This window comes from Nansenia antarctica (assembly GCF_963989245.1).
Source record: "Nansenia antarctica genome assembly, chromosome: 2".
NCBI lineage: Eukaryota > Metazoa > Chordata > Actinopteri > Argentiniformes > Microstomatidae > Nansenia > Nansenia antarctica.
The window spans coordinates 64,944,578-64,968,262 of NC_137675.1; the positions used below are offsets into that span (position 1 = coordinate 64,944,578).

The window sequence follows — 23,685 nt, forward strand, 5'->3', positions numbered from 1 at the left end:
TCTGGACTATCACAGAGATAAGCAGGCATGTATGGTGTACAATCAGTGCTGGATCAAGAGTAACAGTGAGGGGCCTTGGGCCAATCATACAATGCAGCAGAGAGGACATGTGACTTAAAGTTGAGAAGCAATTACACTTTAGTGTAGCATCAAAATGTCTTATCCAACTGTGCTGTCTAGCAAAGGGTTTGCTTGGGCATAGGCTTGTCTCTGAAGTGGATTAGGATTAGGTTATGGCCTTCTACATGACACTGCCTTCCTCTAGTACACAATAACATTCTTACTCCTTCCTCCGCTATAACTCCATTCAATACAAAGGAGTAACAAGACAGGTTGTGGCAGCAATCTAAAGGTTACAGTATTATAGCCCGTACAAAAAAACAACAACTTGGGATTTCAGTTGAGTCAGTTCCAGTTGAGTCTGAGGTTAGATTGCCATGTCAACAATAGAACCTAAAAAGTATTCTCCCTTTCCCTCTGAGTTTGGTTCCAGTCCAGTTGGACTTCATAGGAAAGGGTTCTGACTGTGCTGGTCCGCCTGCTGTCCGAGCGTGGTTGCTGAGGAGAAGGGCAGCAGGGGCTGGGGAAGGTTCCCAGGCATGTCCACGCTGGGCTGGGTTGGCTGGGTGAGGGAGGATGGTAGGCTGGCGGGCTGGTGGCTGGCAGGCAGGGGTAGAGAGGCACTGTAAGGTAGTGAAGATGCGGGGGGGACTGGGGAGGTGGAGCTGGGGCGCATCTGATTCAAGGTCAGACGGGGCTGTTCACTTTGGAATGGGTTATTGGGTGAAGGAGCACTCAGTCCTAGAGAGAGAGCAGAGAGAAGTGTAAAACTTTCTATATGGCTTTGCTTCGAACAATAACGCACACAACAGTAAATGTGGTTTGATTCTGAGAGGCACATGTGAGTGAGTGCTGACCTGAGAGGAATGGGTTCTTGGTCTTGGCTGGGGGGTTGGCGGGGATCAGGCTGTCCAGGTTGACCAGAGTGGCTGCTGTGGGGTCTAGGAAGGACTCAGGGGTCCGACAGGCCCTAGGGCTGGGGGCGGCAAGGCTTTCACCCAGACGGGAGAGATCAAAGAGCTCCGGACTGCCCTCACCTCGCCCATTCACATTCATTTGACCCCCATCCATGGCGTCGTCAAACAGGTCCACATCTAGCAGGAGTTAGAGATGTATAAAGTATGTGACTTACAGTGAAGGTACATGGGAGAGATATGGAATTAAATGAGCGGATAGGAGGGACTCAGCTATACGCACAAATTACCTGTAGGGCTCTCGACTCGAGGAGTGGGTGACTTGGCAAGGCCTTGACGTCCCCTTCTGTCTTCAGCTGAAGTAGAGAATAGATCTATCCCTGAAGAACCTGCAACGACACACCACGATGCTCATGGTAGAATAAAGCTCTACAACTGTGAAGCAAATGTGTCATTCACATTTCCCATTCATATCAATCCGCGATCTAGGTCAGTGGCTTGGGGTTTAGTGAGTATGCGTTTAGTTTGTTAGAGCACATCAGCACCTGTGTGTGCAGGGGAGGCCCAAGGTAGGCTGTTGGGGTTGGAGCTAGGGGCCTTCTGTGGGGCTTCCCAGGGGTCTGGGGGTGACTGACTGCGGTTCCAGGGCAGGTTTGGGCTGCTGTAGGCTGGTGGTGCCAGCCAGGGAGTCTCTATCACAGGAGGGGTGGAGCGGGCCTCCACTTCAATAACAGGACAGTATCATCGATTAAAATACATTCTTCAAGGGAGTCGTACAGTATTGCCGTGACAACATGGAGAGTGTAACACACTGACTTATTGATTGATTGATTGATTGATTGACTGGTTGATTGATTTATTTATTTATTGATTGATTGATTGATTGACTGATTGACTGATTGACTGATTGATTGATTTTTCCTCACCACACATTGTGTGTCGTTCTATGCACGGTCTGAGGGTGTGTGTAATTGTAAATGAATGACCTAACACAGGAATGCATTGTGTAATCAATCCATTTGGAGTGTGGTGTAGCACAGGGACTGCCCGAGGGTGGGACAGTACAGTATCTACAGTATGAGTCTCAGTGCCAATGAGTGAACAGGGAGTATGCTGACGTAGCTACAGTTAATGCTTACCCAGTGAGTCCCAGGGGTCGGAGCCAGCCAGGCCAGCAGTGACCTGGGGGCGGACGTCCCCTCCTGACAGGTCCCAGGGGTTGTCACTAGGGGGCACTTCGGGGGCTACCGCAAAAACATCTACAAGGTCCATCAAAGCAGACTGGGCAGAAAAAAGGGAGGAGGTTGGTCTTTAGGGATGTAACCGCATGATGTCTGCTGCTGCGCTACATTAGTCAGGCTTTGAAACTGTAAGTATGCATTCTTTAGATAAGAGACGTTAGCTTGGACGAATGCCAGCGATCTCATAAGGAGATGAGGAAGTGAGCAATTGTGTACATAAGGTGAAGCATGGATTTGCTTCTTCGGGCAAAGAGAATGGATATCATACAAATTGATATTTCTGATGAGAATTGGGGTACCTGAATACCGTAAGTAAGAAAGATAATGAAACTGATGATGACGATGATCAATAAGACATAAGCGGTTGGTTTATTAGACAGTATGTTAATGAACTATTCATACCCCGGCCCCGGCTCCGCCTCCGCCAGATTCCATCTCCCGTTTGCTCTCCTCAAGAGCTTTCTGGAGCAATGTCTCGTCTCCCTGGCGACTCTGTTGCTCCTGGCAACAGACACACAGATACATGGATGCCAGTAAGGATTGACAGGGCTCTAGGCGAAGCCTGCTAATTCTGACAGTCACAGTGTTGTTATGACTAAGACACATACATATACACACAATCACAAAAACAGACATGCATGGTCACACACACAATATGGTTCTAATAGCTGAACATGTGAGAAGAGTGGGCACCAGAAAGAGAGAGAGAGAGATTCTTCTGGTCAGAGAAGGGAGAGAGCAGGGCAGTCAAGCACTCAGTGAGTCACTCAGTGAGTGGTTCCATTGTGCTGCCCTGGCAGAGAGAGGAGGAGCAGAGAGCGAGAGAGAACGAGGGAGAGAGAGAGAGAGAGAGAGAGAGAGAGAGAGAGAGAGAGAGAGAGAGAGAGAGAGAGAGAGAGAGAACGAGGGAGAGAGAGAGAGAGAGGTGAGTAACAGAGTGAAGGGTGAAGCACTAAAAGCAAGTGGAGCAAGAAGAGTAAAACATTGGAAGGAGCTAAGATGAGCAGCCAGAGTGAAGGGGGTGGGGGGGGGGGTGGCTTTGAGGAGCACTGTGTTAAAGGACCAGAGGGGTTAGAATGAGTTACAGCACCCAAAGGCCCAGGGGGAGGAGGGTGCATGCTCCCCCTTCCCAACTCAGTAACACCCAGAGGCACTACCTGCTGGTGCTCCTCTTTGCTCAGGCTCAGGGCTATCTGGAGCTGGGTCTCTTCATCCATATCCATGGCAACCGGAGGAGGTGGGGCTGGCTAGGAGGGTGTCAAGCAGTGGAATGGAGGGAAATACAGTCAGTCATTGACGGACATGCAAAACCCAAACCTGCCCCGATATCAACACATTGCTGATACATTGCATGCAAGCCACTCTAGAATGAAACAGCTTTTTTTCCCCTCAGCCAACCAATCAGGGCAATCAGAGGACTGTCCTGTTGCCACTCCCCAAAGGAAAGATTAGCCAATTACACCAGAGGAAGTCTTACCATTGGTCTAAGAGAGAGGGAAATAGAGCGCTATTGGTTAGTGGAACAAGAGGATGCATCCTTGTCCGTTTAGAGAGAGAGAGAGAATGTGCATGCTGCTTTGCTGTTCAGGGATGAGGGTGGACACAGATCAAAGCTGGAGAGGAGAAAGGGTGAGTGACTCATGCAACGTTACTCTGAGGGGCAGAGACAGAGCTTATAGATGCCTCAACGTGGAGCAACAGGAGATATTAGGGCTTTGGTTAGGGGTAGAGGATGCAGGAGTCACCCCTCGCATCTCAGTACCTTATGGGCCTCCTCCTTGCTGAGACTCATAGCGATCTGGAGCTGTGTCTGCTCGTCAATATCCACAGGGGGAGGAGGCTAAAGTCAAGGGGGAGGAGTTAGGAGAAGGACTAACCACTGAAAGTTGAAAGTATGAAAAAGTGAGGTCTACAGAACCTACAATTTGTATTAGATGGGGGCAATCATTACGCAAATATCATTGACAAACATTTGGATTCTGACAACATTTTGAAATCACACAAGTGAAAAAGGGAAGCTTATGTAAGAAGGGATACATCTACACTAACCAAACACTTTATTAGGAACACTATTCTAATACTGGGTAGGGCCTCTCTTTGCTCTCAAAACAGCCTAATAGTCTAGCAGGAAGGGCCCTCAGATTTTGAGATACCCCTACCCGAGGTAGAGCAAATGACAACAATGATTTTTCTTATCTTTAGGGTCTCCCATTAATGAAATTGATTGTTGTCAAATTTTATTTTGGGGGAAAATATGTTTTTTTGGTTGTTCTTTAGAGCTACCCCAATCCCTGAAAAAGAGCCAAATTAGACCAGGCCGAATATGGGGAAGGTGACAAAAAAGCCCATAACTTGAGAATGATCACTCCTTTCCTCTTCAGATTTGCTGAGGTATGAACCAGGTGGTTGTCCTACATCACCAAATAGTCAGACAACTATTTACCTAAATAAATACTGAATTATAGTCCTGTAAACTTAGCTTTAGTTTAGACGGAAATTGTACTTTTTGGTGACAGGAACATAGGACTCCATCACTTTTCTCATTTATCAGAAAAACAGAAATCCCTGAAAAATATATCATTACTGAATTGTCTAGGGTGCTATTGAACAATAACCAGTAGTTGTATGGAAATATCTCATACAGTTCTATTGCAAATGAGATTTCTTTAGACATAGGCCTACCTCTTCTCTGATACAGTCAAATTCCGAATGGGGGATAAGTGGCATAATAGCCTATAAGTTAAGAATGCTCACTCTGATGGTCATTATATTTGGAGAGGGAAATACCAGGTGGCTGAACTACATCACCAAATAGTCAGAATAAGAGTAACCCAATAAAATAAAGTTTATTAGTTCTAAATTACAAGCCTCTAAAACATAGGTGTAAATAGTACAGGTTTTATTAAAACTGGAACCTTAATTCAAAGTACAATTAAATACATTCCTCAAACATTAGGGGACACATTTTGACATTATGCACAGCAGGTGCAGAACTCTGTACAGGGAAGGCCAACAGAGAGGCACTGGCACTTCTCACTCTCTCCACACTTTGCATCTTTGCAATATAAGTGAGTGATGTCTCTCACTTCTGTAGGTGCTGGGGGTTTTGTAAAAAGGACAGGTTGAATGGCCCCATCTCTGATAATCCACCCCTTGACAATAGGACTCCATAACAGGGGTTTGGGCATGTGGCTGTGACACCATACCGCTGTCTGGAACATTGCTCTCTGCACATGCTGCTGAAATGCATCCTCTGTTGGCGGCAGATTTGCAGAGGCTGTATCAGATGTTGATGCAATTATGGACCTCAGTTCATCCAGGTTTGTGCACATCAATCCATTTTCCATTTTCTTTTTTCCATATAGGAGTAGCGCAAATTCTCTTGCGACTGGCAAAGACTCTTCCAAGCTGGCAGAGAGTCCAAAATGGGCCAGATCTTTGAGCTCGCTGAGATGGGTCTTGAGTTTGTTGAATGCTGTTGTCTTTCTTATTCTGTACAAACTACTTGTTGTGTCACAGCCAGTGAGTGCATGACATGCTGGTAGACAGTTAGACATGTCTTTTCCAATCTTCTCAGATATGGTGTTGATGGGGACATAGCTCTCTCTCATTCCATGGCCTGTATGCATGTACACCAGAGATGAACCAAACATTTCTTTGCTTGCATAGTATATGAGCAGTACTTCCACATCTGTGTCATCAGACCTCACAATGATGCGGGAATATGACTCTGCAAGATGTATGGCATGGAGCACCATCCTTGTGTCTGCCTCCTCCTGATCACTGTACAGTGATGTCAAACTGCTGACTCCTGCTGTGCAGATGCTCTTCACCTCCTCCCCTTTGTCAAATCCACCTGCCAAGATGATGGAGTCATCTGAGTGTAGTCTCTATGGGGCTGCAGTGACAATGTAGTTGCTCACAAACATGCACAGTGCAGTCTTGTTTCCACTACTCCTCAAGTACTTCCTGTAGTTTGCGACATTTGTGTTGCCAGTGATAACATGTGTAGGCCTTCCATCACTTGCACCTCTCCTTTGCCTCTCCAGGTCTTTGATTGACTGTGGGCCGTCATACCTGTCAAATACCATGACCACACATTGCATTTCATCCTGCCAGCAGCCCGGAACCATGGTATTGCTTCAGACATGCAGTTGAGATGAAGGTCAAAGTTAGCTTCACGCTCTGATCGTAGCATTCTGAGTAAGAGATCAGCCCCTCTGAGGAAATTCAGCCAGTACTTAAAAGTTGCTGATTGTTGAAGGTCTGTCTCCACTTCACTTAAGAACTGTCTGGCAGAGACCTGGTCGTCGCCATGAAAGGCATGCTGCACATCTCGCAGGAGGTGTTCTTGTTCAGCAGACAATGGACTTTGGCCTTTTTTGTTCAGCCAGGAGACCAGTGCCATCCAGAAGAGCCTGAACAGAGCCTCTGAAACAACATTGATGCTCCTCACACCTCTTGTCAGTTGTTTCCCCTGAAGCATCTGCCGAGCTGTTGCGTCAGCATAGACTCCAGACTTGGTTATCATGTCAAAGAGGCCCCCGTCTGCATACACCTTCCCAATGCTTGCCAGAAAGGCCATGGTGACGTGCATTCCTCCAATTCTCATGGTGATCTTGCCATCCAAAGCTTCAGGTTTGCTCCACAGAATTTGCTGTGCTTTGCTGTAGATGGCAAGGTCAGCAGTTACAAGTATATGCCTCTGTCCCAGTTCTTGAGCAAGCTGTGTGAGCTGCAAAAGAGCTGTATAGATTGTAGATAGGTCTGATGGTGAAGCTCTTATGAAGGGCATATATTGTACTGTTGTTAATGGGATGTCTGACGTGGATACATAGGCATTGAATGCAGACCATCCTGGGATTCTCTGTTCTTCTTCTTTCATGATACGGCTCACCTTCCAAAGTAAGTCTTGGCCTTCTGCTGCCTGAGCTTTTGTGCTGTCTGATTTGAGGACCTGTGGTAGAACTGCTGGTGGTTCAGATCGCCTACCTGGCTTGATGTATCTGAAATTCAAGAACAAGTCATTAGGCATCTTTTTTCATATAATTCAATCTTTAACAAAATGCCCTTACAAACAACAACACTCCAGATTCCTTAGATTATGATGTGTGACCTCACAAATAATGTGTAACTTGAATATTGGACAAATGCTAGTCTGACTTACACAAGTGTAATGTGAAACTTGAAGCCTCCAGTGCACATTACACATTTTACATTTTAATATTGGATTATATTGCATTAACATACAGTATATCAGAGCCATTTCAATCAAGTATTGCATGTGTCTGGCAGATAGTTGGTCTATAATATTTACCTCTGAACCTCTTCATTATCCAAATCACAGCTGTCCAGGGCATGGAGAGATCTCTCTGGGATTCTCAGGATGGGGTTGTGTGCTGTGGCAACATCACCTCTTCTGTATACAACAATTGCCATGGAATCTGTTGTATTTTTGCCATCCAGCGTCTCTTCATTCTGGTCAAAGTTGTCAATGGCTGCATCAATTATCCCATGTTCTGTGGTTCTTGTCAGTCCATTTGGAATGTAAACACCTTTGCTTCTCTGTAATTGATCTGCTGCTACTGATGTGAGAAATTGACGCACTTCATCATACGACACACAATGACCCATCATGTGTAGCTTGTTGATAAGGGCCTTGCTGCCAAACTCATGATGGATCATAATCCCAAGTCCTAGTGTGATAGGTGTACGCCTGCTGCAGCACTGTGCAATTAGATCATGGCAAAAGGTTATAACACTTGTGTTATTCTTCAGAGCTGGGTCCTCATCACAGGTCTGCACATTTTTAAATGCACCTGCATTGACACACCAGTTCACAAAATCATACAGAGTGTTTGGCACATATTCACTGCACTGGAGAAGGGAAAGCTTGTCACTGCTTATGTAGAATTGAGGCTCATGCTCAACCTTTTCCATAGTTTTCCTCAATATACCTGCAGCCTGGTGGAGGATTTGAGTGTCAGTGAGGGTCTCTGTTCTCTGTGGAGGCATTGTCTCCCTGTCTTCTGTTATGTTTTCTCTGAGGAGAGACGCTTCTCTCATTGCATGGCCAACAGTCATGGCACCAGAACAGATGAGATCAGATTTTCCAGGACGTTCAATGAAGATGAGTTTATCCCCATAATGCTGGTTCATCTTTTCTTTGAGTTTCCAGGATTTATACATTGTTGGTTCTGTAGCTGTACTCAGTTTTCCTTTATAGCTCTCAGTTACAGCACTCAGTGTTGTGACAGTCATATGCTTTGAAAAAACTGTCTTAGTTAATTCTTCAGTTAGCTCAATGAAAGCTCTTTCATGTTCATTTAACTTATTTTCTGTTAAATGTTTGTTTCTAGCTGCTAGAATGTTCCTTTCTGAAAGATGTATCCTAGGCAACTTCTGTGATACTTTGCATCATAGGCAAAAAGATCTTCATAGGTCAGCATACGGTGATGTATTACTTCATCAAACCTCTCTGAGGCTGCGTTGAGGACCTTTGACCTTGTACTTTCACCTGTACCGGTACAGATAGGGGTCAGGCCTTCTCTCTTTGTGACTTTCTGGCTGCAATTGAAACATTGGCTGCAAATGAAACACTGGCTACGGATGTCAAATCTAGTGTCTCTGGACAGTCTATGTCTTTTACTGATCCTGGGGTGGTTCTTGATCACTGGTTGTAGGCGTATAGTTATGTGTGCTTGAATAACTGGCCCGACATGACCTGTGATATGAAACCTTGACCTTGAAGGACAGTATGTCATCTGAGTGGGGCGATAGTCTCTTATGAACATATTCAACAACATATTAATATCATAGTTGGACATATGTGTTACCTGTTATCTGTCATTAGATTGGTGATAATCTGAACAGAACTGTCAATCCACAGCCCCTCTCCCTCTGAGATGGAGATTGTTATGGCTGCTGCTGCCCAGTTGGCTACACAGTTTTGAAACATGCAGCTGTCACTCAAACCAGAGTGGCAGAGAGTGTTCCACTGTCAAGCTTCAAAATTATTTCTATACTGTACTTTGAATTAAGGTTCCAGTTTTAATAAAACCTGTACTATTTACACCTATGTTTTAGAGGCTTGTAATTTAGAACTAATAAACTTTATTTTATTGGGTTACTCTTATTCTGACTATTTGGTGATGTAGTTCAGCCACCTGGTATTTCCCTCTCCAAATATAATGACCATCAGAGTGAGCATTCTTAACTTATAGGCTATTATGCCACTTATCCCCCATTCGGAATTTGACTGTATCAGAGAAGAGGTAGGCCCAGGGCTGGACTGGGACAAAAATTAGGCCCTGCCATGTGGCTCAGACCGGCCCAACACAATCGGTCCGACACCGCCGATCAACATGCTGGCAGTCTGTTGAATATACCATTTGTAAAAAAAAAACTATAGAGCGGAGTAAGTGACATGGACAGCAAGTATACCAATGCAAGTGTGAACCAGTGTACTCACTCACTGTTGATGTACTCCACGGTGATGAGACATGGCTGCTGTATCTGTAGTAGGCCTAGCCCCCCAGTCGATCCAGAGAACATATCTGTCAGTTTCTGACATTTTGAGGCATCCTCTGCTAGCTTCTTACTTTTTTTCTCCCTAATTTTCTGGGCACCCCCTTTCACTATCTTATCTACGAACATGACACTGCACTTGGGTTGTCGGACGAGGGATCAGAGTGGGGGAGGGGGCCGATGGACAGCAGGGCCTAAGCATGTGATTGGGCCAGCCCATGTGTTAGTATAAATGGCGGCCGCCGCTTGATTCAGCGCTAGTTGATGCCGCGCTATTTTGGGCCGCGCTATTTTGGGGTCGGCCACGCTAGTTTTATATATATACAGTATATAGATTTATTTATTATTATTTTTTTTGGGGGGGGGGGGGCGGCCTGACCGGCCCAAAACTAGCGCGGCCCACCTGCCAGCGGGCAGGTAGATTGTATGGCCAGTCCAGCAGTGGGTAGGCCTATGTCTAAAGAAACCTCATTTGCAATAGAACTGTATGAGATATTTCCATACAACCGCTGGTTATTGTTCAATAGCACCCTAGACAATTCAGTAATGATATATTTTTCAGGGATTTCAGTTTTTCTGATAAATGAGAGAAAAGTGATGGAGTCCTATGTTCCTGTCACCAAAAAGTACAATTTCCGTCTAAACTAAAGCTAAGTTTACAGGACTATAATTCAGTATTTATTTAGGTAAATAGTTGTCTGACTATTTGGTGATGTAGTTCAGCCACCTGGTATTTCCCTCTCCAAATATGATGATTAATTATAGTGAGCATTCTTAACTTATAGGCTATTATGCCACGTATCCCCCATTCGGAATTTGACTGTATCAGAGAAGAGGTAGGCCTATGTCTAAAGAAATCTCATTTGCAATAGAACTGTATGAGATATTTCCATACAACTACTGGTTAGTGTTCAATAGCACCCTAGACAATTCAGTAATGATATATTTTTCAGGGATTTCTGTTTTTCTGATAAATGAGAGAAAAGTGATGGAGTCCTATGTTCCTGTCACCAAAAAGTACAATTTCCGTCTAAACTAAAGCTAAGTTTACAGGACTATAATTCAGTATTTATTTAGGTAAATAGTTGTCTGACTATTTGGTGATGTAGGACAACCACCTGGTTCATACCTCAGCAAATCTGAAGAGGAAAGGAGTGATCATTCTCAAGTTATGGGCTTTTTTGTCACCTTCCCCATATTCGGCCTGGTCTAATTTGGCTCTTTTTCAGGGATTGGGGTAGCTCTAACGAACAACCAAAAAAACATATTTTCCCCCAAAATAAAATTTGACAACAATCAATTTCATTAATGGGAGACCCTAAAGATAAGAAAAAGCATTGTTGTCATTTGCTCTACCTCGGGTAGGGGTATCTCGAAAACTAAAGCCTTTTTTGAGGACTTGCTGCTAGACTATAAATTCTTCGAGGCATTCCACAAGATGTTGGAAACATTCCTTTGAGATTTTAGTCCATAATGACATGATTGCATCACGCAATTCCTGCAGATGTTTCACTTTCACACACTTTCACACTTTCAAGCTGTGAATCTCCTGTTCTAGGCAAATGTGTTCTATTGGATTCAGATCCAGTGACTGGGAAGGCCACTGAAGAACTCTCATGTTCATGAAACAAGTTTGAGACGACTTTTGCTTTATGACATGGTGCATTATCATGCTGGAAGTAGCCATTAGAAGATGGGTACATTGTGACCATGAAGGGATGCACATGGTCAGCAACAAGAATATCATGGCATTAAAGCAATGATTGGCCGGTATTAACAGGCCCAAAATGTGGAAAACATGAGGTGTACAGGTGTTCCTAATAAAGTGCGTGTATTTCATATCATCAAACACAGACAGTGACTGATGAAATTATGAGGCCTCAAATGTGTTTTGGTAACAGGTGTGGGTTATAGTATGCACCATATCCATATCAAACATCACACACAAAACACACACACACACACACACACACAAAGGGCATTCATTGTCCTTCCCATCAATACCAGGGCTGGCACGCTATCCAGGCTGATGAACAGATCAATGCCTCCATCCTGTCTACTGCCTCATTCATTCAGCATCAATCTGATTGGCCAGAGCTGCATATTGACCGCATCAGAAAGAGAGAGGGGATGACAGTCTGGGCGATATGGAGGCCTCTTAGAGGAGTACAGAGAGAGAGAGTGGGGGGGGGGAGATTGAGAGAGGGACAGGACACTCTGTAGGGGAATAGTGTCTGATAGGGAGGAGGCCATATTTACAGCATTCCCAAACAGCAGGTTGTCAGCAGAGTGTCAGTGCCTCTTGCTCAGTGTCAGGGACTCTTGCTTGGAGAAGTCAGGTCAATGTGTGTGTGTGTGTGTGTGTGTGTGTGTGTGTGTGTGTGTGTGTGTGTGGTGTATGTGTGTGTGTGTGTGTGTGTGTGTGTGTGTGTGTGTGTGTTTGGCATGGTGGGAAGTACCTTTTCACTCTCCTCGCGGCTCATGGCTAGGGCCAGCTGCAGCTGTAGCTCCTCCTCCCCGCTGGTCTGAGGCCGAGCCTGCTCCATGTCTAAGTTATGACGAGGGGAGGAAGAGGAGGCTGGGAGCCCGGAGGAAGACAAGGTGGAATTCAAGGAGGTTGAAACAAAGAGTGAGAGAGGGAGACAGAAAGAGGGGGGTAGAGAGTGAGACATAGACAGAGAAAGGGGGGAGGGAGAGGAAGAGAAAGAACGAGAAAGAGACTCATTTTAGTCTCGATTTTAAGAGCAGAGCTTTAAAAGGAGAGCTGGCACTGGTTTTGCATGTTAAGTCTGTGCTCCAAGGCCTGTTGTTCTAGGCCTGTGTTGGCATTGCTTGCCTTGATCTGTCTAACTCTGCACTGGGAACAATGGTGTGCCTGTGTGTGGGGCAGTGGAGGGGTAGAGGAGAGGGGATTGGAGTGGGGCCAGCGTTATTACCCCAAATCCCCTGGGCATGTTCCAGGACACCGGCCCAGGTTTGGGGGGAGAAGGGGGGGGGGGGCATCTGGCAGTACACCAGTCTGGATGCCAGGCCATGGGGTCATGGCTGTGGGGGCTATGAGAGGGTAGCAGGCCAGACGTTGGCACAGCGCAGTCTCTGAACCCCAATCACTTCCAGTGCACTGCCTCTCAATGTTCCCCGCCTGGGCTGGAATGTACACTGGCGGGGAGCTACTGTCAACCTCCTGACCTGACCCCCGCCCATTCCGTCCATCAGTCTCCAATCAAACCCTGAACCACAAGCTGTACTCCCCTCAGACCACTGGGGGGGACACCACCCTCACCCACACTCTCCGGTCTAACCCTGTACTGTATGTGTCATCTGGAAAAATTGCCAAGACGGAGCTGATTTCTAAATGTGCCGAAGTGTACATAACAAACACAAGTGCTTGCAAGTACCATGTCACACCCATAAGTATTCACACAACACATCTTGACACATGATCTCAGTTCCACATATCTTGGCAGAACGACTTTTCACCGACTAGGCCTATGGAAGTGTGCCAATCAGGATGATGAGTCATTTTAATTACAGGCACTTATTTCTGATGTGTGAACAAGTAATCGTGTTCAACCCTCATTTGCTACTCAAATTAATTTCATTATAAAATGGCTAATTCGGTACGTTCAAAATGAATAGGTTGATCTTGTTTGTGATTGTACTCCAAACAATATATCAAATATTTAGTCTCATTACTTTCCCTGTGGAGAAGTTTCTCCTGGGGGAGCCGTGGTTCTGGACCATAAACTATTTCAGGAATTAAATGCTCCTATGGAGCAGAACAGCAACTGGGACAGGGGATGGTGGGATGGTGGAGGGGGAGGGTGGTGGGGGTAGACAGATATTTGTGGGCCTGTATCTCCGACCCCATCTGACTGTGGGAAAATCAAACATGCCACAGACACAATAAGTATAACATGAATACAGTGACTAATGTACTGAAACCACAGTCATGCTACTAACCCCATAAACTACAGAGACCCCACCTGCTGCGCAGACCACACATAATGTTATACACATGCTACAGCGGTCACACCGTACGCAGTACTGTAAACTACCACTGTGGCCTACTAGCCCCTCCAAATGCTGCTACATGGTAATGTGTTAAATACTGTCCATACTGTATCACACTCAAATCACTAGCCATAACTGACATGAGATGGCTGTCAACTAAATGTAGAATATGAAACCACAGCAAATACAGCTGCCTTTAAAACATCCAGACCCAGAGGCAGTCCGTTGCAGCCACTCTGTGTTCGCTCAGTATAGTATTTCCCCTAACTGTAACAGCTAGTGCAGGATAATAGATTAGGGCCTATACCGTGGCATGGTGACTAACACAAGCTTCTATCATGCTGCTGTCCACGTGAGCCATGACAGAGAAAAAGGGCCTCCCTTCTTTTGTCGTACTTGTTTAGCTGATGTGACAGCAAGAGAATGAGAGGAATGCAGATGTAGACCATCATACCATAGCATTGGAGAGGCAGCGTGACCCAAAAATAACAAACACTTGGTCTGAAAAAAACCTGGGATGACAATGGATGGGGAAATTCATTGGAATGTATCCAGGTTCTTATGTCCAGCTGCTAGGGGGCACAATAGCACCTACTTGAATAGGACCTCTGATGGACAATGATGGTTTGTTGCCATCTGTACTGCTGAGCAGAGATACTGCAGTGCTGACATGCTATCTTTGGAGCCCTAAGAGAAATAGCGAACATTTCGGTCCGAATGATGCAATATGGCAATAAAAAAGTGTGTGTGAGTTGTTACTGAACACACAGCAACCATCATCTGCCTACACGTAACCTGTGATCGCAAGATAACACACAGAAAGTTCGAACCGGATGTTTTGCCCTCAATATCCTCATGAGTCAAGAAAATCCATTAGGAAATTAGGAAATACAAATACAGTAGGTTGTTCTGACGTTGATACTTCTATGGGAGTTTGATAGCATTAATATGTTTAGAAAGACCAAACATGTTCACATGGCCGGTGGCATAAAAGAGACAACTGAAATACTACATTGTGCACCAGAGTGAAATGAGAGCAGGTTTGAAAGCCTGACAACTGATAAGATCACACATGACATTCTTCACATGGTACTGTACATGCTGAGAGATGTGCTTTGGTTTTGCTCAGTGTGTGTGTGTGTGTGTGTGTGTGTGTGTGTGTGTGTGTGTGTGTGTACGTGTGTGTACATTGCGGAGTGTGGGTATGAACATTGATATTCATTTTTGATAGATTGATTGGGTGGTACTCACAGTTGAAAGAGGAGGGGGACCCTCTGGACCTGCCGACCTCATCCCCATAAAGAGCTGCCATACTGGGCTGGCTGGAGCGGCGCCCGGGGTAAGGTGGCGGTAGGGACCCAGAGCCCATCCCAGCGGCAGCACCTGCCATGCGCTCCTTGGTCTTCAGGGCCTGCGTCCTCTCCTGCTTGAGCCTCTCCTCGTCTCTCATCAGAGCCACCAGCTGCTTGGCCTTCTCCCGTACGTTCACCCCCTGGTCCCGACCGTCCCGGTCCGTAAACTGGAAGTCCCTCAGGGTCTGGATGGTGTAGACGTTCTCTCGGCACTGCTGGGCCACACGCTCCGAGCCCGTCTTGATCAGGTAGTCCAGCAGGGTCAGGGCCTTGTACACGTGGCGCCAGTTCTTGCCGTGGTCATTGAGGCGTTTCCAGATCATGCCCATGACCTCGGTGAAGGCCACCATGTTGAACGTGAGGTCGGCAATCTCAGACATGAGCGTGCTGGGGGGGCCCCAGGGGTCGTTGGAGGTAGCCTCTCGAACCTTGATCTCTGCCTCAGAGTAGTTATTGACCATGTTCTTCACCTGGCGGCGTAGTGATGAGGTCTGCATGGTGGCGATGGTGTTTCACAGGAGGAAGCGGAAGTGGTTGATCTAGTGGTTACTAGAGTTCTCTCAGGTGGTAAGTCTGGGATTGATGGAGGCGGTGGAATTCAGTTGAGAGGGGGAGTGTGATGAGGTCGTCCTCTAGACGAGTTCAATGACATCCATGGGTGTGTGTTCCTGGTGTGACAGAAAACATACCAGTTTGACTTAAAGTTCATTCAGTTCATAACAGGAGATCATTGTATTCATAACACAAACTGATGCCAACTGAATGCGCTTCAGCTCTGATAAACAGACTACCCATGAGCTCAAACAAGATACATTTGGGTGACCTCTGTATTATGTTATCAGTGTTCACCAAAACATGTCTGGCTTCTCCTGCACTCTTTAACAGAAACAACGGCACCCTATCTATCACACTCCCCCATTCAAGAGTTGAGTATGGCAGAGAGAAGAACAACTCAGCACCTCCTAGTAACGTGAAACACAACACCTGAGCTCAATTTCACTGAGAGCAATGACACAGAGCGAACTGTGGGAGCGAGCTTCCCTCACTCAGCCATTTTGAACACGACTCAGGAAGCAGGTTTTACAGGAAAGCAAATATTAGTTCCACGAGGGAATTGACCTCAGGGGCATAACCCAATGTTGAGTGTAAAAATCTGTCCAACTTTTTCCTTTGAATTGACTGCCATCACTACAGTGAGGAAGCCACCCCCCCCCCCCACCCCCCCGTTTCTCTGATCTGATTGCATCATGTTCCGGGGGACAAGCCAGTTTAACAGTCACACTCGTCCTCAAACTACATGCCGATATCAACCATCAAATGACTTTAATTTCTGTCACTCAAGATTGTTGAACTCTCATTTCAGTCACTCCAGTAAAAGGGCACATATTGTAAACTGTTACTGCCCGTTTACTTAAAAGTAGAGAGCATAAAGTCCCACTCCGGACATCAAACTGCTTAATGTTACCAGCCAGGAACCTACGGAGTCAGAGGCGCCTGTATCTTTCCACTCATAACTCAGCCTTGCCTATTAAACAATCGTTTAGATGCATGCACATGGTGGCTCAATCTAATAGCTCTGTCAAAAGTGTCCTGTCGTGGGTTAGCATTTCTGAAATGTTAAACACAAAGTGCTTTGGAATTAAATAGATGGTAGCTTTTAAAAGCTGTGCTACTCATATTGATCCAGGTTTTAACCCCCTTGGATGTATCGGGAATGTGATTAAATCTGACACCATTATCAGGAGAATGTTTGATCTGGTAGTAGTAGTGACCTAATGCTGTTCACATATTACATATAGAACAGGCAAAGTAATCATGCAGTTGAAACCACAGTGATATTTAACATGTGAAATCATCCTATAGGTATAAAATCAAGGAACTACCACATACAGTACCTTTCAAAAGTTTGGACACACTTCCCCACTCAATTGAATGATGAATTGAATATACTACTATGGATGTATAACGTGTGCCTCTACAGTCCTCTTCCTCTGTAACTATGGCATAACGTCATATACCAAATTGCCAAAGAGTGCTGTAAGTGTATGGAAATAGACTGATGAGTGATGAAAACAGACAGCTCTGGATGTTTCCCGGGTCAGCTGACCACAACCACAATCTCAAGTGGTACACAGTGTCAGTCCAGCATTCAGCCTCTCTACCACCTACTGGCACTTCAACAACACTGCCAGATTCCTGGAATTCTTCTGCTGGAGCCTGTACAGGAAATATCTATAAAATGGTCAGTGAGTGTGCCCAGGGACCTTGTGGAGTGAGTGGGAGTGGGAAAAGATGTATGGGGGGGGGTAACGATTATCAAAGAGGTGCCTTTATGAGGGAGGAGTGAGGATAAAGTAATGTAAATGTAAAATGTAAATGATTAGAGGGTTATCATCTGATCGGTTTTTGCATTCCCACGTTTGACCTGAGGTCAATTCAGATTTTTTTGTGTGCCCATTTCCATTCCAAATTTTGGATGCCTCCATTTGAGATGGTACTTTCCTTACTCATGCATAATACAAGGACAAGAGCTACTTCACACACACACACACACACACACACACACACACACACACACACACACACACACATACACATACACATAGGCCTACACAGGCTTCTGGAATGTACCTTTCCCCAAAGACAAACTCCCTCACTCTCACTCTCTCTCACCAACACAAAGGTCCTGCCCAAATATAAAAGACGGACCATGACCTTGACACAATGACACATCAAATCCCCAAATTGCATAAGCAATGAATAAGCCAGATCCCTGAGGCCTTTTTCAGAGGTTCTCCAATGAAAACAGTTCCATCTGAGTGGGACCACAAGGATTCAAATGTAAACATCAGCAAGTAGACCTGTCCACATGAGTTTGTGCAATGTTTTGTGCAATTCTTGCATTTTTTAAATGTAATAATTTAAAAGGCCCAACAACAATGTTTCTTAGTAGACCTAAACTCCTCTAGATCAAGAATAGAATAGGTAAGGAAAGTTATTGTACTAATAGTTGTAATAAAAGGTTATAAGGCAGGGCATGCAGAGGCAAAACTAACTGCCCACAGTTCATGATTTGTCTCCTAACGCCTATTGGTACATCGGGTTTACGCAATTTGGATACTTTTCCTTATTGAACCGACTACCTAAAATCTTCTATTGTGTCTAAAAAATAAAGAAAAATAAAGAAAAAAAGAAGAAGAAAAAGAACAGGAGAATAGAGGCCACCAAGCTATTTTGAGATGGATTGATCGAAGGTATCACTTTCCCCCCCGACTTTATGGGAGCCTATCAAACGGGGCGACGGAACCCACATCATGCAGCACATTGCGTCAAAAAAAGACAACCGAGGAATACAACCGAGAGCCCAGACAGACACAGTACACAACCGTGACTCAGCTAGGGTGCTGAGCATTGAAGTTGAAACCAGACCAAGTACCGATAAATGCCAGCGAAATCACGGCTATCCCACTACCGGATGGTTTCTATGTTCCCTTACCTCTCGCATTGCGCGTCATTGGCGTCCCAACTTTGGGACCCTTTCGACAGAAACGCCTCTTCTCGACATCTCTCGTGTCCCTTTTCGAATGAAAAACTCCTAGAAGAACCAGGCAAAAAAAAAAACATCTGCTGAGAAGTCAAAGGTATTGAGAATGTGCCGAAAAGTATGGGTTTTGAATGTAGGTGTCCTTGAGGTGCTATCCGTTGTCCGATCCCAAAAAAAAGTTTGTTTTGCGTGCACGTCACAACACATAATAAGCCATAGGCGCCCAGGCTTGCAGATGGCAGAGAAGCCCCCCTAAGCACACACAGTAACACTGGAACGGGAGAGGGAGAGGGAGGTAGAATAGGGAGGGGTGCGCGGTGCCTGCAGAGTCAGACGTTAACCCATGATCTACCGGTTGGAAGGCATCTCTATGGGAGGCCAATGCCTACCAGGAGCGCAGAAGCAGGTCATAGGAAGGAATACACCTGACATACACAGACTTCAACGCGCACACACACAGCTCTCAAGACTGTTCGTCAATTGCCCCCATCGTCTCACTAAAACATTATGGTTGAGACATTTTCATCACATGATGCACAGATACATATCCTGCTGAATCCTTCGTGAACAGAAATCCTCAATTTCATACAGATGCAATGGACTGCCCGGATAGGTTAGTTGCTGCTTACATACAGTATTAGGCTATGTAGATATGGTTTGAGGAAAAACATAAACACACATACAAATCCATTTCAAAACATTTCATATTCACAGTTTGGAGCATGTTTATGAATTATATTATAGATACATACAGTAATGACAATCTCACAGGGCAGAGAGTAGAGTTCGAAAGGGATTCAATAAAGCACTACATTTACTTTTCACCCGCCTCCATTGTTCTGCCTGTACTCCTCCTAGTGTTGCTCTTTATTTATTCATTTCCACTAATGGGCTGTTGTGTGATGTCACATCCTTATGCATAATACAAGACTCCGAATCTTTTACTCTTACCTAAAGATACGTTCTTCCTTAGATAACATTCATTCTGCCACATACAGAGACAATCATTCATACAGAAACTGAAACTGTCCTCTGGCACATGAGAAGTGAGACGGTATTCCTTTTAACGGTTGACATTACCTACCCTAAGAACGGTTGGTAAGAAAGCTGGATATTCTGGAAATACCAGCTCCACCTTTGAGTGAGAATGACCAGCCTCAAAGAGAGTCAACAAAAGATTAAGAGGATAGAGGTGAAGGGATAGTGAGTAGTGTTGTTGGGGTATGTCTTGACCACATTGCATAAGCGTGTACGTTTGTAATGTAGCCCACTTCTAGGTGAGATATGCACTTGTTGCTTCATTTGCAACACACTGTTTTCCTTTCATATTGTTCTTCTCATAGACACAGGGTCAGTTATCACCCTGGTCCATGTCTCATATGCTCGCCCCAGGCCTCCCTCTCTGTCTGGCCATCCTATGTCTTTATTTCTCCTGAAAACAGACTCCTGAGCAGTCTTTGTTTTCCAACAAAGGCCTGGTGATGTCATTGCAGAGAGACATGCTGGCAGTCACCCGGAGTGAAGGGGGTGGGGGAGGACAACAGGCTACAGCGTGACATCACAGGGGATGTAAAATCCTAAATCAGGTTCCTAGGGAACCTGGGAACCTGAGTGAGAATGAGAGAGAGAACTCTTCTTTTATGAAGATGTATTGTGATTTTGGGCATTATGAAATAATGTAAGCTCCTACTGTTGTATCAAACTGTTTACTTGTTACTTAAGCGTTTGAGTGAAGAAGACCACTGAGGGTGTAATTTTGGTCTAAAAGCTCTGAGCTTGTCATTAGTTTCTGTTCAACAATATTTTACAAGAAAATCTACAAAAGATCTCTCTGAGGCATGAGACAACAATGTCTATATTTGCTGCCCTCTTGTGGCTTTGCCTGATCAGTGTTTCTGGTCTTAGCTCTTGTGTCCTTGTCAGTCTGAATCAGAATGCCTGTAATGATTGTAGTACTCAGGCATAGGACTCAATAGCACGACTTGGAGACAAAAAAATGTAATCCAAAAGAATAGTCTTTACTTCCAAAAAAGGTTCGGTACACGGGTCAATAGGTAATCATATAATCCAGTAAGGGGTAGGTAAAGCAGGGGTCGGTACACAGGTTGTCAGTTCAAAGAGAATCCAATAGGGAGCAGGCAAAAAGTCCGAAAAACACTTGGAGATCAAAAACCATGAATACACTAAGAATAGCTGGGAACTTTCTACACAAAGGTACAAAGACGAACTGGCACAGACATGGGTAAACAGACTAAATACACAGGGAAATATGATGAGGGACAGGTGAAACCAATCAGGACAGGGTATACAATCACACTGACGGGAAACAAACAGGTAGGACAGGTAGTGAAGTGACAGGAACGAATGACAACGTGAATAAAACTAAACTAAACAGTAAACAATAAATAAAAAAACATGAAATAAGGACAAACATAGCCTAAGGAACAGGACGAGACGTAACAATGTCTAGATAATGGCAAATGTTGATAGATAAGATGTCTCTATTTGCGTCTCCTATTTTTATTTTATGTATTTATTTAAACCTTTATGGCCCTGAATGAATTTTAAATGTCAGATTATGTCTGACATTGTACAGTGTTTTGGTACATTTCCAATAGCACAGTGAACTTCTAGGTATTTCACCCAAACCCCACCCTAAATCCCCAAATTATCCCCTTGGCCCCAAGTCAGGGTAGGTACATGAGGCCATGGCCCAGAACATTTTGGGGGACTGTCCTCATAGGTAGAAACACACCTCTGCAATACTGGTTTTAAATGGTTAGTTCAGGTCTTTGGATGTTCAACCTTATTTGCCACTGGAACGGAGGCTCATCCAGACATTCTTTCAGTCACATTATGTAGTTGTATTTTTTTTAGCATTCTTTGGTTGGGCTCAGGGCTACCATTTATCCATGCTATTGAACGTGGTAGCGAATAGCATCCAGCACTTTCAGTATGACTACTTCAAAAAATTCTACAGCAATCTCTTGACTTTGTGGACTATACGCATGTCAATATGTGATCACTTTATTTCCACTATTACAGAGCAAGCACAGGAGCACAGAGTGGAGTGTGCCATGGTTGGCCTTTGGCTAAAAGCCAAGAAAACCGAGGTAATCACCTATAACATCCTCCCGGACCGTCCACCTCTAACAACAACAGGAGGTATTGCTCTGAGGGAATTCAATGACTTCAAATACCTGGGCTCATGGGTCAACTCGTCCGAGCAAGACCTTAAAGTGAGGAAGGCTTGCGTTGAGGGCCCTGAACAGCATGGCCAGTGTGTGGCACTCCAACCCGACAAATAAAACTCTGCTTCAAAAAACTCTGCTTCAAAAAACTCTGCTGTAAGCAACGGTAGAGTCCATTCTCCTATATGGCTGTGAATGCTGGACCCTGAAGCCTACCCTGCAGAAGTCCCTAGATGGGTGCTACACCAGAATGCTGTGTGCAGTACTTAACATCGACAAGAGCGAGTATGTTACCAACAAGTATCTGTATGGGGGGTCACCAAGGGTGAGTGAGAAAATAGCAGTCAAGAGAATGAGGCTGGCAGGTCACTACTAGAGACACTAGGAGCTGCCAGCTAGCAATGGTGCTATGGGAGCCAACACACAGGCATCGATCATGATCACCACACTAACATACGTGGACATACTCAAGAAAGATGCAGGAGCGGAAAGTACCAGTGAGCTAGCCAGATACACTGGTTTGGGCTAGGCCCCTTAGTTCCAGTGAAGGGAAATCTTAATGCTACCGCATACAATGTGATTCTAGATAATTGTATGCTTCCAACTTTGTGGCAACAGTTTGGGGAAGGCCCTTTCCAGTTTCAGCATGACAATGCCCCCATACACAAAGTGAGGTCCATAATGACATGGTTTTCCAAGTTTGGTCTGGGAGAACTTGACTGGCCTGCACGCAGAGCTCTGACCTCAACCCCATCGAACACCTTTGGGATGAATTGGAACGCCGACTGCGAGCCAGTCCTTCTCACCCAACATCAGTACCCGACCTCATTAATGCTTGTGGCTGAATGGAAGCAAATCCACGCAACCATATTCTAAAATCTAGTAGAAAGTCTTCCCAGAAGAGGGGAAGCTATTATAGCAGCAAAGGTGGGACCAACTCCATATTAATGCCCATGGTTTTGGAATGAGAAGTTCAACAAGCACATACTGTATGAGTGTGATGTTCGGGTGTCCCAATACGTTTGTCCATATAGTGTATATGGAGGATCGGGATGACTGGAAGTGCCAATGGAGGGCTCGTCTGAAGACGACCTATGGAGATTACAAGCAAACATACACTCACCGAACACTTAATTAGGAACACCTGTTACTCAATACCTTCTCATTCATTCAGGTGGTGGTGTAATGGTATGGGGAATGTTTTGCACACAAAATGTTGTCACACTTTGAGCCTGTTAATACCCATCAATCATTGCTTGAATGCCACAGCCTATTTGAGCATTGTTGCTGACCATGTGCATCCCTTCACTTCAAGGCCACAATGTACCCATCTTCCAATGGCTACTTCCAGCATGATAATGCACCATGTCACAAAGCAAAAGTCGTCTCAAACTGGTTTCATGAACATGACAATAAGTTCAGTGTTCTTCAGTGACCTTCTCAGTCACCGGATCTGAACACCTTTGGGATGTAGTAGAACGGGAGATTCACCGCTTGAAAGTGCACCTGAAAATCTGCAGGAATTGTGTGATGCAATCCTAAATAAAGTGTTCGGTGAGTGTATTATTCAAACTAAGAATACTTTTAAAAAGATCTGTTTTTCTATGGAACCCCTGAAAATAAAATCTGATAAATGCTAGTTCTGAACTCACCCAAAGAATGCTCAAGAATGCAAATACGACCGAAAAAAACTCTCCAATTAAGGAAATACACCATTTGTGTACTTAGTAAATTGTAAATATCTAAAACAAAAAGTGAAAACCCATGAATATCTCTTAAGATTGAGCTTTTAGATGCCTCAGTAGTGTCATTCTGCATATTCAAGCAATAATTTAATGCATG

At 44.9% G+C, this 23,685-nt stretch overlaps 2 protein-coding genes across 2 annotated transcripts in view; one reads left to right on the plus strand and one right to left on the minus strand.

Annotated features, from left to right (window-relative positions):
* cldnk (claudin k) overlaps positions 1 to 23,685 on the plus strand; it is a gene marked incomplete at both ends in the record, with an annotated part of 150,711 nt that overhangs the window by 105,497 nt on the left and 21,529 nt on the right. The window lies entirely within an intron of this gene.
* epn3a (epsin 3a) lies at positions 500 to 18,881 on the minus strand. Its single transcript, XM_080524361.1, has 11 exons — positions 18,605 to 18,881; positions 15,008 to 15,776; positions 12,202 to 12,320; positions 3,978 to 4,055; positions 3,373 to 3,462; positions 2,618 to 2,716; positions 2,114 to 2,255; positions 1,520 to 1,696; positions 1,265 to 1,363; positions 918 to 1,154; positions 500 to 801 (listed from the first exon to the last, which is right to left on the minus strand). The coding sequence occupies exons 2-11, from the start codon at positions 15,603 to 15,605 to the stop codon at positions 506 to 508; spliced, it is 1,935 nt and encodes a 644-aa protein (XP_080380487.1). The 5' UTR covers positions 15,606 to 15,776; positions 18,605 to 18,881; the 3' UTR covers positions 500 to 505.

What these genes read in the sequence shown, in the direction of transcription:
- epn3a (XM_080524361.1), bottom strand. Translation starts at nt 15,605, where the DNA reads ATGCAGACCTCATCACTACGCCGCCAGGTGAAGAACATGGTCAATAAC. An exon ending in CGACCCCTGGGACTCACTGG is followed by an intron (nt 1,697 to 2,113) that starts GTAAGCATTAAC and finishes CTGTTATTGAAG; the next exon opens with TGGAGGCCCGCTCCACCCCT. An exon ending in GGCCTCCCCTGCACACACAG is followed by an intron (nt 1,364 to 1,519) that starts GTGCTGATGTGC and finishes GTGTCGTTGCAG; the next exon opens with GTTCTTCAGGGATAGATCTA.